The sequence below is a fragment of the Phyllostomus discolor genome, chromosome 6 (genome assembly GCF_004126475.2).
Source record: "Phyllostomus discolor isolate MPI-MPIP mPhyDis1 chromosome 6, mPhyDis1.pri.v3, whole genome shotgun sequence".
Classification (NCBI taxonomy): domain Eukaryota; kingdom Metazoa; phylum Chordata; class Mammalia; order Chiroptera; family Phyllostomidae; genus Phyllostomus; species Phyllostomus discolor.
In genome coordinates this window covers 126,079,761-126,096,803 of record NC_040908.2, presented here as the reverse complement: position 1 = coordinate 126,096,803, position 17,043 = coordinate 126,079,761, and the positions used below count along the sequence as shown (strand labels likewise).

General features: G+C 36.1%; 1 protein-coding gene across 2 annotated transcripts; it reads right to left on the bottom strand.

Moving 5' to 3' along the window:
- Positions 1-357: 357 nt before the first annotated feature.
- Positions 358-16,470, bottom strand: LOC114500366 (olfactory receptor 10A2). 2 transcript variants are annotated; one of them, XR_004903903.1, is made up of 3 exons: positions 15,693-16,467; positions 1,424-2,068; positions 358-405 (listed from the first exon to the last, which is right to left on the bottom strand). XR_004903903.1 is itself a non-coding variant. In XM_036028934.1 (2 exons), exon 2 carries the CDS (start codon positions 5,597-5,599, stop codon positions 4,646-4,648), a length of 954 nt encoding a protein of 317 aa, XP_035884827.1. In that variant the 5' UTR covers positions 5,600-5,746; positions 15,693-16,470; the 3' UTR covers positions 2,617-4,645. The 2 variants fall into 2 exon arrangements, 1 of the variants encoding a protein (XP_035884827.1); XM_036028934.1 differs by lacking the exons at positions 358-405; positions 1,424-2,068 and adding an exon at positions 2,617-5,746 and having other exon boundaries at positions 15,693-16,470.
- Between the last annotated feature and the right edge of the window lie 573 nt (positions 16,471-17,043).

Genomic DNA, 17,043 nt, shown 5'->3' with positions numbered 1-17,043 from the left:
AGTAAGCTTTAAATCAAACCTTATAGTCAAGCAGTGTTGGGCAAATCTAATGAAGTGTGGCCAAGATGCATGATTGTTGGAACTGAAAGAAAATTGCAGTGCAGCACAGTTTGAGAATTTTCTAATGGCACACAACCAGATGACAATACTTAGACACTAGACAAGTGGAAAAAGTCCGGTTAATGAAGTAGAGGGAACTTGCATATGCCTAACAATGAGCTTTTGATTTTTAAAGCAGAGGTACCACCTCTCCCTTTTTTTTCAAACTAAACCTTACAGGGAATTTCATTACTTAAATCCAATGAAGATAGACAAGGTCAGGGGCTCAGAGCCCCAATTGCTTGGCTTTTCCTTTTCTCCTGTTTCTTGAAATGGCCCTTCATTCATCTTCTTGGGACCCTGGGACTGCACAAAACACAATATGAAAGCATGATTTGTGACTTTGCACCTGACTCCTTTCAATAGCTGTAATTTCATATTTTCCTTCATTTGCTTCAATCCTTCTCTAACCCTTCTCTTTATATTTCCTTCTTTTGATCTAACTTTCCCTCTCCTTTTCTTGCATATTTTCACCTTACTTTTCTGGGTTTTTTTTCCCCTATCTGTTTTCCCTTACTAAATACAGGAGGGATGGTAGCAGGGGAGATTTCTGGCAAGACTTTGAACTGACTCCCTGTAGCCACATGAGCATAGTTATGGTTATAAGGATGTTATCAGTGCAATATATAATCCAGATATTGCTTTACTGCTGGTTTGGCAAGCACACAGCCATAGATAAGTGTGGTTGTGATTGCAGTCATCAGACAGAGGGAGTGAGAACCCTGCAGGGAGAAGTTACAGGGAAACAGTTGAGGTTGCCTGACCAGCTATACCTCTAGCCAGAGTGTTTCCTTTCAGGGATAACACCTTGGAGATTCAACATTTTGTTTCAACAAGGAAGAACTGGACAACATACTTAAGAGAACTCTGTGAATGATAGTTTGAGAGCACATAGTTATGATGGCAAATACTTTGGAGTCATAAATTCAGAGTTACAATTATGGTTATTATTTTTAGCTGTGAGACACAGAGCTACGGACACAATGTTTTGAGTTATAATTTTCTCAAATATAAAATGATGATTATTAAAAAATGCCCTACCCACCTGACAGAGTGGTTCTGTGTGTAAGATGAGATAATATTTGTGCAAAAACTTGGAACATTACAAAGCACAATACATATATTGTCATTGTTTTCTAGTCATTCCCAGGTCTTCTATTTTGTCAAATCCTTCAAAACTGTATGCTCTTTACTTGGGACCTCTGATTTCCTTTCTTGTTTCTCAGAAATATGTTAAAGAAGACACATTTTTTTTGGTGGCAAGCTATTATCATCTTTACAACAGATTTCAAGCCTGTGCCCTATCCTCTCACCCTTTACTTACCTCTGGTCAGTGAGACTTGTCTGTATCACATTCCAAAGAAGCCCTGGTTTGTGCCAGTCACTCTGGATCAGTCTATGTCCGAATGATGGACTCAAGGGAGTTCCTAAATTATGGCTGTGTCTGGGCAGGTCATGTCAGAAAAGCCCTGGACTGTGTCTATGCCAGTCATTCTAAAGAAACTCTTGGTTGTGCTTGTTATGGTCCACATTTCTGCTGAACCATGAGGTTGTCTTGTTGCATTCTCAAGGAAGCTTTGTCCCCGGGCTGTGTCAGACATCCCAGTCAGTCCTGAGCTGTGGGTGGGGCCGGTCCTTGTAAAGATGCTCTGAGCTGAGCAGAGCAGCTCTGGGATGGGCCTGTGTCAGTCACTCTAGAGGATTCCAGGCTGAGTCTCAGGACTATTTTGGTCTCTGCTGTTTACTGTAAGAAAGTGACTCCCCAGTGCTTCTTCTTTCTCAGGTGAAGTCATGGGTTCACCTTCTGACAGGTATGAATTTTGAGGAGTTCCCAGGAGTGCAAGAATTCATGAAGATTCTGCAATCCTATCACTGAAGGAAGGTCTACTGCAGCTCCAACTTTTCCTGCCCTTTCAAGACTAGAGAGCAAAGGCATAAAACTCAGTAGTTCCTCCTCCAAGGTTTCCACCTGGAAAAGATTAGAGGAGCATGCCAGTATTCTTTTTTTTAACTTATTTTTTATTTTTCCAGTTTTATTAAGATATAGTTAACATAATATTGTGTACATTTAAAGTGTATAAAGTAATGATTTGATACTTATATATGTACAAAATGTTTGCCACAACAGGGTTAGTTAACACTGTCATCATCTCACATAATTGCCTTTTTAGACCTGGAAACAATTAAGAGATAGACTTTGTTACCCATAGTCACCATGCTATACATTAGATCCCAGAACTTACTCATTTTATAACTGAGTTTGTACATTTTAGCCAACATCTCCCCAGACACTGGCAACCATCACTCTACTCTGTTTCTAAAAGTTTGTGCTTTTTTTTCAGATTCCACATATAAGTGAGATCATGCAGTATCTGTCTTTGTCTGCTTTCAAGGACCATACTGTAACAAATGGAAGGATTTATTTTTTTAATAGCTGATAAATATTCCTCTGTGGGTTTGTGTGTATACATGTGTTTCTCAGTTTCTTTATCCATTCACCTGCAAATAGAGCCTTAGGTTGTTTCCATGTCTTGGCTATCATGAATAATGATTCGATGTGAAGAGATCTGTGTTAGTGATTTCATTTCCTTCATGTCAGTATTCTTTATATCTCCTTTCATTGAGCTGGTCCTCAGGGGTGTTTCTCACCTGGACTCAAAAGAAGTCTTCAGGCATGGGAAGGAGAACCCATTAATCATTATCTAAGCCAAGTGGAGAATATTAATGAAAACTGTAAGCACTTAGTTGGGAGTGTTGTTGGTTGCGGAAGCTATTTACTCCTGATTAAGACAAGGAGAAGAAAGTCTGACTAACAGTTTTGAAATCCTAACCCTTCTGGAGTAGGAATTGAAGTTGAGAGAGTAAAACAAAGTCCACGTTTGACATAAAATTTCTCCCAGCTGACTAGGACTTCATACAAAACCTCTGATGCATACCTGAACATTTCTTACAGTTCTTCTGAAATGGATGTTTGATTGCACATTTCTTACTGAAAGCAGTGACCATATCTGACTTATTCATTATTGATTGCTTAGTATCTAGCATGGTGCCTGCATGTATATCCCAGCAATCCCAAAGGGATCCCCTGTAAAAGTGGGAGATGAAGAAAAAGAATGATCACTGCTCTATATAATGATGTGTTATTCAGATACTATTATGAAGAATAAAGATAGCTTGAAAATGATGAATTAAATATGAAAATATTGATTTCACAGTCATGTTTGACTTTGTTTCTGATAATTAATAAATATCCTTAGGATATGAATTTGAATATTTCTCTGTTTAAATTATAGTAGTCCCCTCTTATCCATGGGGGACACATACCAACACCTCCAGTGGACGCTGGAAACTATGGATAGTAACAAACAGTACATATACTAATGTATGTATATATACACAAACATACACTTATGGCTTCTATTTGGCACACCTAAATTGCCAGTATCACTACTCTTGTGCTTTGGGCCATTATTAAGTAAAATAATGGTTACCTGAAGATAAACACTACAATATCATGACAGTTATTGACAGAGCTGTTAGAAAATAAGCTGGTGGGATTGTAAAATGGTAAAATCACTTTGAGAGGGAATTTGCCCATATATAGCAACATTACATATGTATTTACTCTTTACACAATAAATCTAATTTCTAAATATCCATCTGTCAGATGTACTGGCAAAAATATAAAAAGACATATTTCAAAAAGTTATTCTTTACAGCATGGTTTGTAATCATAAAAAGACTCAAATAACTATGGTATATCTACAAAGCAGAGTATTATGAAGTTATAAAAAGAATGAGAAATATTTTTGTCATTAAAGAAGAGCTATGTTTGAATCAGTGTGTATCCATTTTAAGCTTTATGAAAGCAGCATCATGATTAAAATTTATGATGTCTCTTCAACAAATCATACAAATGTAAATATAGAAGCTTAAGTCATTCTTCCTAAGAAAACTAGAGTGAGGAAGAAAATGATTATTTGGGTTACAAAGATGTGTGCATGGTGATTATTGTTCCACTTTCCTATACCCACACCACATACCAGTTGCATTCAAACATTACCGAAAGGGCATGAGAACTGAAATAAGACAGTGAGGAAAATTAGGCATTGGGACAAATCATGAGGTTTTCTATCTGGTAAATAGAGTCATATTTTCCCAAAGGAACAGATAAGGACAACATTATTTTTTATTAGTTTTGCCCTCTTCAACTATGTGTGTCTCTAAGTTTAAGATTACAAGCAGTTTCATACTGTTCACAATATAGACACAGGAATGTGAATATCTGGTATTACTTGGTCACAGAAGTATTGAAGTACCAATGGGAAAACAATGTAAATCTACAATGGGCAGGCAGAGGCATTTGCCAGGTGGTAATAATAGGTCTAATGTACCTCTGTGCTGTTTTCTGTCTACTGAGCTCTCTAACAGTCATTTCAATAGCTGGATTTCATCCCAATGAAGATATGAGGAGAGGCAGAGAGGAATCCCAAATATAAAATGGATTGTTCCCCATTCAGTAAACTTTGGTCTTATCTCTTAATGTCTATGAGATATAGCTTCTAAGACCTAGGGCCTTGTGCAAGGTCCTGCTGAGGGCATTCTTCACCTCATTATTTCTCAGGCTGTAGATGATGGGGTTCAACATGGGAGTCACAATAGTATAGGACAATGATAGCACTGTTTTGCTCTCAGGAGAATTATTGGACTTAGGCCGGAAGTAGGTGAGGCTTAAAGATACATAGAAAAGGGAGACAACAAGGAGGTGAGAGGAACAGGTAGAAAAGGCTTTATGCTTCCCTTTAACTGATGGAACCTTGAGGATGGCAGCAGCAATGTGAAAATATGAACACAGAATCAGTAAGCAGGGTATCATGACGATCAGGATGGTCCCAACGATTGCATAGATCTCAAATAGTGTTGTGTCCCCACAGACCAGCCTCAGCACAGGTGGGCTGTCACAGAAGAAGTGGTTCACCTTGTTGGTGTCACAGAATGGAAAGCTGAAGAGCCATGTGGTTTGCACAGTAGCTATGGGAAAGCCGGGAAACCAGGAGGCAACAGCCAGTTTGGCACATGTCCTTTGGTTCATGATGACTGGGTAGTGCAAGGGAGTGCAGATGGCTACAAAGCGGTCATATGCCATGGTGGCCAGGAGGAAGCACTCAGCAACCCCAAAGAAGAACAAGAAATACATCTGTGTGGCACACCCAGAGAAGGAAATGGTTGTGTCCCAGGCAAGCAGCGTTCCCAGCATTTTGGGCACAATGACTAGGTTGAAGCCAATCTCCAAGAAGGACAAGTTCCTGAGGAAGAAGTACATGGGACTGTGCAGCATGGGGTCAGCCAAGGTAACCAGAATGATGAGGCTGTTTCCTATCAGAGTGGCCAGGTAGATGATTAGAAATGTCAAGAAGAGTAACAACTGTATTTCAGTAGGTAGGAAAGAGAAACCCATGAGAATAAACTCAGTTACTTCTGTCCAGTTTCCTCCAACCATAATGATAAGAATGAGTCTTCAGCTGGGGTCATGGAAAGAGATTCTTGATTAGGAAAGTCACGTTCCAGATTTGTCATTCAGATTCCTCCATAGTATCAGGGAAAGAGGCAATGTCAGGTTCTCAGAAGAGGAAGGGCCTTTCATTGTCTAAGAATAAGGACACAAGGAAAAATGGCTAAAGCTTAAACTCTGAGATGGGCCTTGGTTCGCTTTTGAGGTGAGTATTTCCCTATTTGCATGTTGACATATACAGAAAGGTCATGCCAAATCAGAAGCATGAGTCTCTGAAGGGGACACTGAAGGGCCTCTTTTAGGAGATAGTGATATTCCTGAAAACATCTAAACTTTGGAGAATAAAAACCAATATCCATGATTTCATTAAATACATTCATGTGAATTTATTAAACTTTTATAAATATATTTATAATTCAGAAAAATGCATCAAATAATTTTTCTGCTCTTCATGAATCTTTCTTGCCTGGCTAGAATTTGAGAGGTGAGGAGGGGCTAGCATGTATTGAGGACAGTTAACATATGCAGGTGACTTGTCCTCCTATATGTGCTTTTAATAGGTGAGGAGACTGATCCCAGAGAAATTTAGAAATAGCAATTAAAGTAGAAGATCTGAAATTCAAACCACATCTGTTGGATTCCAAAGTCCTCTGATTTCTACTGAGTCATCGCTCATCAAACTGGTCTGCCTTGATCTGAAGACTAACTCATTAATGCTTAAGAGAATTAGAATTGGGATTTCTGTTAAATCACAGTGAAGGCAGAGAAAAAAAGAACCAAGAGAACCAATGGTATTAACATGCATATGCTCAGGAGGTGGACACAACCTAAATATTCATTGACAGATGAATGGATAAAGAAGTTGGCATATAGATAATGAAATACTATTCAGCCACAAAAGCAAGGAAATGCTGCCATTTGAAACATTATGCTAAGGGAAATAAGTCAGACAGAGAAAGACAAATACTGTATAATCTCAATTATATGTGAAATCTAAACAAAACTAAAAATTCAAGGAAAAAGATCAGATTTGTGGTTACAAAAGGTGGGGACCAAGGGACAGGGGAATTGGAAGAAGGTGGTCAAAATGTATAAACTTTTGAGTTATAGGACAAATAAATACTAGGAATGTAACATACAACATGATGGCTATAGTTTATACTGCTATATGATATATAAGAAAATTGTTAAGAGAATAGATACTAAGGGTTCTCATCACAAGGAGAAATATTTTTCTTTCTTTTTATTATCATCTATATGAGATAATAGATGTTAAGTAATCCTACTGCGGTGATCACTTCACAATATATGTAAGTCAAACTATTATGCTGTACACCTTAAATGCATATATTTATTATATATTTATTTATATATCATATATGTAATATATAGTATGCATTATCATATTTATATATATATATCAGTTGTATCTCAATGAAATTGGAAAAAATATTCAGAAAGTTCCTGGGAATCAACTGGATCTCCATTTTGTATTATTTGTTTCTAACGTGCAACTATCAAGAGGCTTGTCTTTTTTGTCATCTTGGTAATGTATAATATTGAATTCTAATGAAGAAATTATGAGATAAAGTTAGAAAATGATATCAGCTGAGAGGCTGGAATAAATGAAAAAGGAATTAGATAGGGTTAGGAACTATTACAAGGAAACTAAAAGTTTAATAACAGAAATAAAAACATTATTAGAAACAGTAAAAATCAGAATTGACACAAAGTAGAAGAGAAACAAGTATGCAGTCAATGTCTTGGGTATGTTATATCAATAGACTTTTATTCTGTGCAAAAGAATTTGGGTCTTATTTTATAGATAGAGACACATGAATACTTGAGGCAGGGTAGTGACATTCTCATATATGTCATATGGGAAGATAACTATGACCTTGTTGTGAGAATGGATGGAATAGGGTGGGACTATGGAAGCATCAAAACTGAGTGCCTGGGATTAAAAAGACCAGGTGGTACACTCATCCTTCAGTTCTGTTTTCATTTTTATAATCCATTTTCAAGCAGTAGAGAGGATAAATAATGAAAAGAGGCTGCATATTAATCAGGTTGTGGTGAACAATTGAAATTTCAAGATTATATTTAAAACTCCAAAATATTCACACAGGAAAATAGAATCATTCTTACCAATTAATAATATCAAACTGATCTAAGATTTCTTTGAAGCACTAAAAATTAAATTAAACATATCTAAAGGTTGAGCCCAACTTCAGAAAAACCAAATGCAAGTTTTAAAAAATAATAATAAAAGGATCAATGATGCAGCAAACAGAAAGTCTCAATTAGAAACTCTCCCACTGTCAGTACAAGACAAGTCAGCTCTGTGTATTTCAGAATAAGTAAACAGAGTAAGGCAAGGGAGAACTGAGACCTAACAGTTTAGATTGATGAATATAAGACATAAGAATAGTTGTTCCCCTTCTTGGAAAAAGAAAAAAAAATGAAAAGAGAAAGGAAAAGAGCCTGGAAGAAACTACAGAGACATTGAATTGTTTTCAATGTGTACTTTTGGGAAAGCCCTATCTGATACTGAATGAGTAGTCATAAAACTGACAGTCTTAGGTCCAGAAAGGCCACCTGATGTGGTGGGGGATCATTATTGAATTAAAATGCTGTGGAACATATTGTTAGAAATATAAGAAAAAATGAATTAGTAAATTAGAATAGAAGTTTGAGAAAGTATACCTGAATTACTGAGAAAAATTATGAAAAGATAACAATAATGAGGAGAATAGTGAAGTACAAAACAGGAAATAAAATCAATTTAATAGGAGTTCTAGAATGATATAACAAGGGAGAGGAAAGAAGGACAATATTTAGAGAAGTACCAAGGGAAGACTAAACATCTCTGAGCTAAAGAAAGACATGACTTTTAAATGTACATTTAAAGGACAGAGATTGACAAAGTGGGTCAAAAACATGACTCAACTTTATTTCCTTTATAAGAAACTTATAGAAACATAATTACATGGTTTGAAAAAATTTTTAAAAAGACATTATCATGACAATATTAATTTAAAAATGCCAATTCAATTATTTATATTTCATAATCATGACAATAACTTTTTTTCAGAATTTAAAATATAACACATGTAAAAATCCCCATGGAATAATTTTACTTGTGAGTATAGATGCAAAAATCCAAATAAAATTTAGTTCTAGGATTCCAGTTAAGATAGCAGCAAAGGTAAATGCAGTACTTGCATCCTCCCACAACCTCATCAAAATTACAACTAAACTACAGAACCACCTGAAATCTAGCTGATCAGAAGTCCTGTAGCTAAGGTTATAAAGAAGAAGCTACACTGAGACTGGTAGGAGGGGTGGAGATGCAGAATGGGCTAGTCCTACACCCATATGTGGTAGATAAAAATTGGGAGAAATATCTTGGTTGCAGAGGTGCCTCAAGAGGAGTGTAGGGTATCAGCCCCATACCAGGCCCCCTAGCCCAGGAAGAGAAGTCTTCATAACTTCTGGTAATGAAAACCTGTGGGGGTTGCAGCTGAGTGAGACAGTGGGCTTCTGGGTCCTAGGTATTCCTCTTAAAGAACTTGCACACAGACCTATGGATTCACTATCTCTGAGCTCCAGTGCTGGGACAGCAGCTTGAAAGAAACCAGAGGCATATGAGGAGGAAATGAATTGTCTGGCAGCAGGGCAAGAGCTGGAGGGACAGCTTTCTTCCAGACAGAAGTTTAGGCAGAGCCATTGTTCCTTTTCTAAGTTCTCCCCCAACAGAGTGGGCAGGCTGGCACCATATAGGAGTCTCCTTTAACCTGGTTATCACTGTTCTTCCTGCCCTGGTGATGCCCTAAGACCCTGTTCCACCCAACTTGGGCACTCACCCAAGGTACTTCTACTGGCTTTTCCATATGAATAGCCTGTTGGCCTATTTTGGCTCATGCTTCAGACTTTCCTAAAGCATCTCAAACAAGCATGCTCTCTAACTTTCACCAAGTAGATGCATGCCCAACACTAGTAGCAGCTGGCCTTATTCAAAACTTGGCCTCTCTGGGGCACCTCCAATCCCAGAACAAGTAGCAGCCATCTGCAGATTAATTTATACCTTATGTCAGGTGGCTCTGGGTAGAACAGGGTGGGGGGCAGCTGACCTTGGCCTGTACCTCCCAGGAGGCCTGAGAGCCAGCACACCTCGTGGACAGCTTCAGAGCTCATCAAAACACTACCCAACCATATCCACAAGTGATACATTTAAGGGGTAGCCTCAGCAGGCACTAAAAGAAGTCCTACACAGCTGGTCCTTCACGGTGTCACAGTCAGTCCTTGCAGCTGATTGGCTAAGGAGTAAATTCCTCCCACTGATATGCCAACATCAATCAAGGGTCAACTACAACAAGAGGGAGTACACAGCCCACACGAGGGGGTTATGTACCTGGAGTGCCTAGGCAAATGGGAACCTGTGCCACTGGATTATACAGGGCACCTACTACATTAGGCCACTCTATCAAGCCCAAGAAATACAGCAGCTCTACCTAATACACAGAAACAAACACAGGAAGGCTGTCAAAATGAAGAGACAAAGACATATAGCCCCTACCCCCTCCAAAAAAACAAAAACAAAAAACAGAACAAAACTCTAGAAAAAGAATGAAACAAAATGGAGACCAGCAATTTACTATATACAGAGTTCAAAACACTAGTTATAAGGATGCTCAATAAACTTAGGGGATGAGTAGATAAACTCAGTGAAAACTTCAAAAACATGAAAAAGAACATGAAAACCATTTAAAGAAACATAAAAAATAACCAGTCAGAAATTAAGGATAAAGCCAGTCAGAAATGAGGGATACACTGACTGAAATGAAGAATAATTTACAGGGAATCAACAGTAGAGTAGATGAAGCAGAGAATCAAATCAGCAATTTGGAATATAAGGAAGCAAAAAACACCCAATCAGAACAGCAAAAAGAAAAAGAATGATAAAAATGAAGATAATAGAAGGATCCTCTAGGACAACTTTAAGAATGCCAATATTCACATCATGGGGGTACCAGAGGGAGAAGAGAGAGAGAGAAAGAAATTGAAAACATATTTGAAAAAATGATGACAGGAAACTTCCCTAACCTGGTGAAGAAAATGGACATACAAGTCCAGAAAGAGCATAGGTCCAAAACAAGATGAACCCAAAGAGAAACACACTAAGACAACATCATAATTAAAGTGCAAATTTAAAGACAAAGAGAGAATCATAAAAGCAGCAAGAGAAAATCAGTTAGTTACCTACAAGGCAGCTCCCATAAGGCTGTTAGTTGATTTCTCAACATAAGCTTTGCAGGCCAGAAAGGACTGGCAAGAAATATTAAAGTGATGAAAAGCAAAGACTTACAACCAAGATTACTCTATCCAGCAAAGCTATTATTTAAAATCAAAGAACATATAAAGAGCTTCCCAGACAAGAAAAAGCTAAAGGAGTTCATCATCATCAAACCAGTATTACATGAAATGTTAAAGGGTCTTCTTCAAAGAGAAGAAAAAAAGATAAAATATATGAATAGTAAAAGATAAAACATATGAATATTTGAAAATATATAACATATATATCAACAATTAAATCTAAAATATAAAATTGGTGAACAAGTAGAACAGAAACAGACTCATAGATACAGAGAACATTTTGACAGTTGCCAGATGGGAGGAGGACTGAGGGGAGGGGTGAAAAGGTGAACAGATTAAGAAATACAAATGGAGACAATACTTATGAGACATTAAGAAAGTCTTACAGATTACCCTGAATTTATCTTTTAATTTCTATGTAAAGCTTTTAATGTTCATATTTATTTAATTTTTTACATTCAAATCAATTAATTTTTATGAATTATGCTTTGGAGTATAGGCTGACAAAGATCTTCAAAAAGCTAAGGTGAATATTAACCTATATTTATTTCAAATTAAACTAGAGCTTCATGTTTACATTTAAATCATATTACATATTTTTATTGTATTGTTTAAGGTGAGAATGTAACATATATTTTTTTCCTCAAGTTGCCCCAGAGCTGTTTATTGAATTCCTGTTACATATGTACTGGTCTATAAAGGAGAAGGAACTCTTACCTTTTGCCACAGCATGGATAGACCTGGAGATTATTATGGTAAATGAAATAAGCCAGACAATGAAAGACAAATACCACATGATCTCACTTGTATGCAGAGTCCAATGAACAAAATAAACTGATGAACAAAATAGAAACAGAGGCATGGATACATGGAACAAACTGATAGCTGTCAGAGGTGGGGGTAGTGGAGGACTGGATGAAAGAAGGTGAAGAAATTAGCCAAAGAACATACATGCATAACTCATAGACACAGACAACAGTGTGGTGATGGCCAGAAGGAAGGGGTGGGTGAGGGCAGGAGGAGGTAGGCAAAGTAGGAAAAAATGGGGACATTTTTAATCATGTAAACAATAAAAATAAAGTTTTTAAAGAAGTGTTACAGATTACCCAAGAGAAAATTATGTAAATCTATAATCATTCAATTCACATCATCAAAAATCAAATGTCAAATGAAGAAACAAGTTCAAAGTTATAAGAAACCAAACAAAATTTTAAAAAGGAGATTAATTTTTCTTTAAAAATTGTAAATATGGTAGTATTTATTTTGGGTAAAAGTGAGAGAGTATCAACATTCAAGCAGTGTAGTTCCAAACAATAAGTGGATTTTGCAGTATGTATCAAGAGAATCCTTGAACTAGTAATTCCATATATTCAATTTTAGATTATATGCAGATTTCATATGTCAGAATGCTGCTCTCAGCTTTATTTATAGTAGAGTAATTGAAAGAAATAAACAATGAAGTACAATAGAAATATAAAAATAGCAGATTGGTGAAATAAATTGTGAAATCTATACTGTGAAATGCTATGAAGTAATTTAAAAGTATAAAAATATCAAATGGCATGCAAAATATTTAATAAGTTCTGCTAAGTTGGCAAAGGCTACAAAATAGTATATTTAATGTAAGACATTTATTTTAAAGTGAAAATTTATATATGTATTACACACACACACACACACACACACACATAGAAAGCCTTCAGTTGTATTTCTTTGTTAATATCCTGGTGGTGCAGTTCCAAGTATTTTAAATTTCTTCTTTGCATTTTACATTTTTACATTGTCCACAGTGAAAATGTATTGCTTTTTATTTGAAGAACATTATTGAATATTATTAAGAATTAAATATTTACAATGTAAACAACCCATAAACAAAATGGAAAAGTAAATGACAAAATGGGGAAGACATTTACAATAATGGCAACAAAAACTAAAAAAGTATTTGCCTACCTAATATATAATGAACCATATAAATGACTTTTGTAAAGACATGGTCTACCCAAAAGAAAAATAAAAGACACAAAATTATTTAATCAAAAGGTGCAATGGCCAGTAAGGATATAAAAATTACTCTGTTTTGCTAGTAATAAAATAAAAAATTGCCAATATTGAAATTCAATTTATCAAATTTGAAATGTTGAATAATATTCAGTGCTAGTAATGGGTGGTATTCTAAGCAATATCTTATTTTGTTTACAGTTGTGCAAATTAATATAATTTCTCTGAAAACCACTTTGGTATAACTGTGTGAGGATCCTTTAATGTTCACACATTTTGATACAAAAAGCCCTTCTGGTAGAAGATATGGAGGCAATGATTTTATGTGTGACTTTGTTCAGTGCTGACCATTAGAGTCACAATTTGAACTAACTGAACTAACAAGGAAAATAGAGACAGACTCATAGACAGAGGGCCGATTGACAGCTATAGTGGGGAGGTAAGGGGGTGAAGGGATGCAGCAAAAAGGGAAAAGGACTCATGGACATGGACAACTGTGTAGTGACTGCAGTGGGGGAGAGGGAAGTATAAGGGGGTTTAAATGGTAATGCAAAAAAAATACAATAAAACTTAAAAATAAATTAAAAGCAACAAAAAATTATCCTCAGCTGAGGATAAAGATAAATACATAAGCAAAAAAGAAAAAGATCATCAATGGATAAATAAATGAATAATTCAAATCTGGAGAATGCAGAAAACCTCATAGACACAGAGAACAGTATGGTGATTAGCAGACGGAAAGGTGGGTGGGGGGAGGTAGAAGAGGGTAAAGGGTGAAGAAATGGTGACAAAAGGAGATTTGACTTTGAGTGATAAACACACAATACAATATACAGATGCTATATTTTAGAATTGTACACTTGAAACTTATCTAATTTTATTAATCAATGTCATCTCAATAAATTCAATAAAAATAAGAATAAGTAGAAAGGATGCATTTAAGAAAACATGCAATCATTTAAATAATTTTTGAAGAATATTTAATGCTGTAGTGTAATCATTACCATATATTACCATATAAATTTCCAATTTTATAAATGTGTGCTTGTGTAAAAAGGTTGAAAGGATATATGCAAAATTTAAAAGTGATCTACTTCAGGAGCTACAAGGAGGGGAATTTATTTTCCTATTCTTTCCTGGATTTCCAACTTTTCTACAGTGAGCTATATTTGTTATATATTACAACAAATACATTAAAATGAAAATGATGATTATGGTGATGATAAACTAGCAATATTTACTGAGTTTATACTTATGCTTTGTTCTTTACATTCATTCTCATTTTCTTCTCACAACTCTATGACTTAAATGCCATCATTATCCTTCCTGTATGAGAGATGAGTAAATTAAAATTTAAGGCAGATATCTAACTTTGTAGTCAAGAAACTTCATAGTTATATAGAGAGTAAATGACAGAGATTGTACTTAAAACCATAATCAGAAAAATAATTTTAAAAACTCTAAGGTTTTTAACAAGGCATATGAAATGAACATGACCTACATGCTAAGTGTTGTCTTTGGTCTCCCACAGCCATCTCTCCTTCCTCTGCTTCAGTGTCAAGTGCCTTACCATTTATTGAACTCAGTCCTTTCACATCTATGTCTTTGCATGTGACATTGTCTCTACTTACACCCTCTCTTCCTCCTGGCTGACTTCTTATTTCTGACCCTCAAAACTCAGGCCTGTCTCCCATGTGATGTTCCAGAGAAGATTAGTCACCTTCTCTAGTTTCTTATTCTTAAAAACCATTTTCATTAATCTGATATTATAATTACTTATTTATATCTCAATCTATCAACTCCTTCAGAGCATGAACTATCTTAGTCATCTCCATAGGAGAGAGCCCAGTGTCCAACACTGTTAATATGTGTTTGGGGATGACTGATTGGATGAATGAATACATGAGTATGACAAAGTTCATTCTTCCTAGTGCTTCCATTCATCATTAAAGTTCTTAATTTTCTCAATGACTGTTCTTCCTTTTTTCATAATTACACTTTCATGACAAGCTCCATATCAGGACAAGTTGTAGTTTTTGGTGTTGGTACAGCAGGATTGAGAATGAGGAGGGAGGAGAAATGAAACATTCTAGGGGTTTTCCCACAGAACTTCTGGAAACTAATGGGGAGGAAAAGATATTACCCTGGCTTGTGAGTGGAAGGCATTGCAGAACCTGGTGGCTTGCAGCTGCCACATAGGCTCCTTCCAGTTCCTCCACACCTTTCACGGAAACATTCCTCTGATAATTATTTGACTGACTGTCCCAGGGGTAGGAGCCACTCTTTTAGGTCTTCTATATCCATAGAATTGTCGTAAAGAAATAGTGTACTTTGATGTCCTCTGCCTCATGAATGGTGTGCTGAGGCAAGTCTTCCCTAAGTTACTTAGAGGAAAGTCAAAAGATGGGGGAAGTTTATATCCTATTGAGGCTGCAGGGCCTATGCTTCCTAACCCCAGAAAACTTTAGGGGACAGAACTGGAAAATAACTTTGGTAATCTCAATCTTCTTTTGGTCTCAAATCTTACTTATCTTATGACACAGAAAGGGGAAAATGAGGGCTAGGGAAGAGAGAAACAGATCTTTCCAGTGTGAACATTGGAATAGAATTAGGTGTCCCACCAAACCCTGCACAAACTTTGTTCAGTCTAGCAACTGAAGCTAGAGAGGGACCCTTGGCAGAACTGGGCCATGGTTAGGAGCCTTACCCATACCCAACAGGCAGATCCTTGTTCGGCTTTGCCTGACCAGTGTTTCATGCATGTCCTTGAGTATTTGAAGAGCTCCAATTCTGTTGTCAGAAGAACCAGAAGAGGATACCAAGGAAATCTTCCTAACTGTTCTGGATAAACTGAATGGCTAGACCTGAAACCAAGTCACTGCTGCTTTCTTTCAGGTATGAGTAGGCTACATAGGCTGGCCATACTTCCAGTCCTGACAAATTAGGAGAGTTATTCCCAGCAGTGCTTCTTTTATCCTGGGGCCAGTTGAAGAGCTGGCACTTGTATTTTCCCCAAGGTGTTACTGGGCTCACCTTAGCTTCTCTTCCTTCCCTTCCTTGTGGGGACCTGACCTTTCTTGAATCTATTGTCTTTTGGTACCATAATAAATTTCAGATGTCAACAGGATGAAGTTCAAAAAAGGAGAACTACATTCAATGCTAGAGGAAGGAGCATTGTATAGAATACAGCACTAAAGTTGAAGTCAGAGTGATGTAAATTTAATCCCAGCTCTGGATCTCTCTGGTTTGTGATGCTTAGCAATTTTAAAGTTTATTTAAAAAATCAAGGTGAAGAACATTACATACACATCATACAACATAATATGCATCTATTTTATAAGAAGAAAATGTCAAATATATATACAAAATGTATTATTAAAACATTTCTGTAAGGATATATAAGAAATTAATAAGTTGCTTCAGGGCAAGGAAATGGGGTACAGAGGTCAGTCCTGAGAAGGAAATCTACTTTTGATTGTATATAATTTTATTTTGATTCAATTTTTTGACTTAAAATCTTTTTAATTTTGAAATTATTTTAGATTTACAATACAAAGAGTGGCAAAGATATTAAGAATTCAATTTAACAATTTATTCACCATCTTACATAAACACAGTTCATTTTTCAGAACTAAAAAATTAACATTGATACAACACTATTAACTAAACTATAGTCCTTATTTTAACTTGATTGACTTTCCCACACATTTGTTTTTTGTACCAGGATTCAATCCAGGATATTATATTGCATTTAGTTGTTATATAACCTTACTTTTCTCCAATCTGTCATGTTTTCAGTGTTCCCTTATTCTAAGTGGCACTTATAAAGAATAATTGGTCAGGTTATCTTGTAGATTGTTTCTCAGTTAAGTTTTGTATTTTTTTATGATTGGATAGTTTTTCAGGTGGGGGAATAATACCATTGGGGTGAAGTGTCCTCATCACATCACATTAGGGTGTGCTGGATATTAATATGACATCGCTATTCCCTTTACCTACTGCATTTTTTTAGGAACAAGTTACTAAGTCCCACCCATATGAAAGAAAGGGAAATTAAT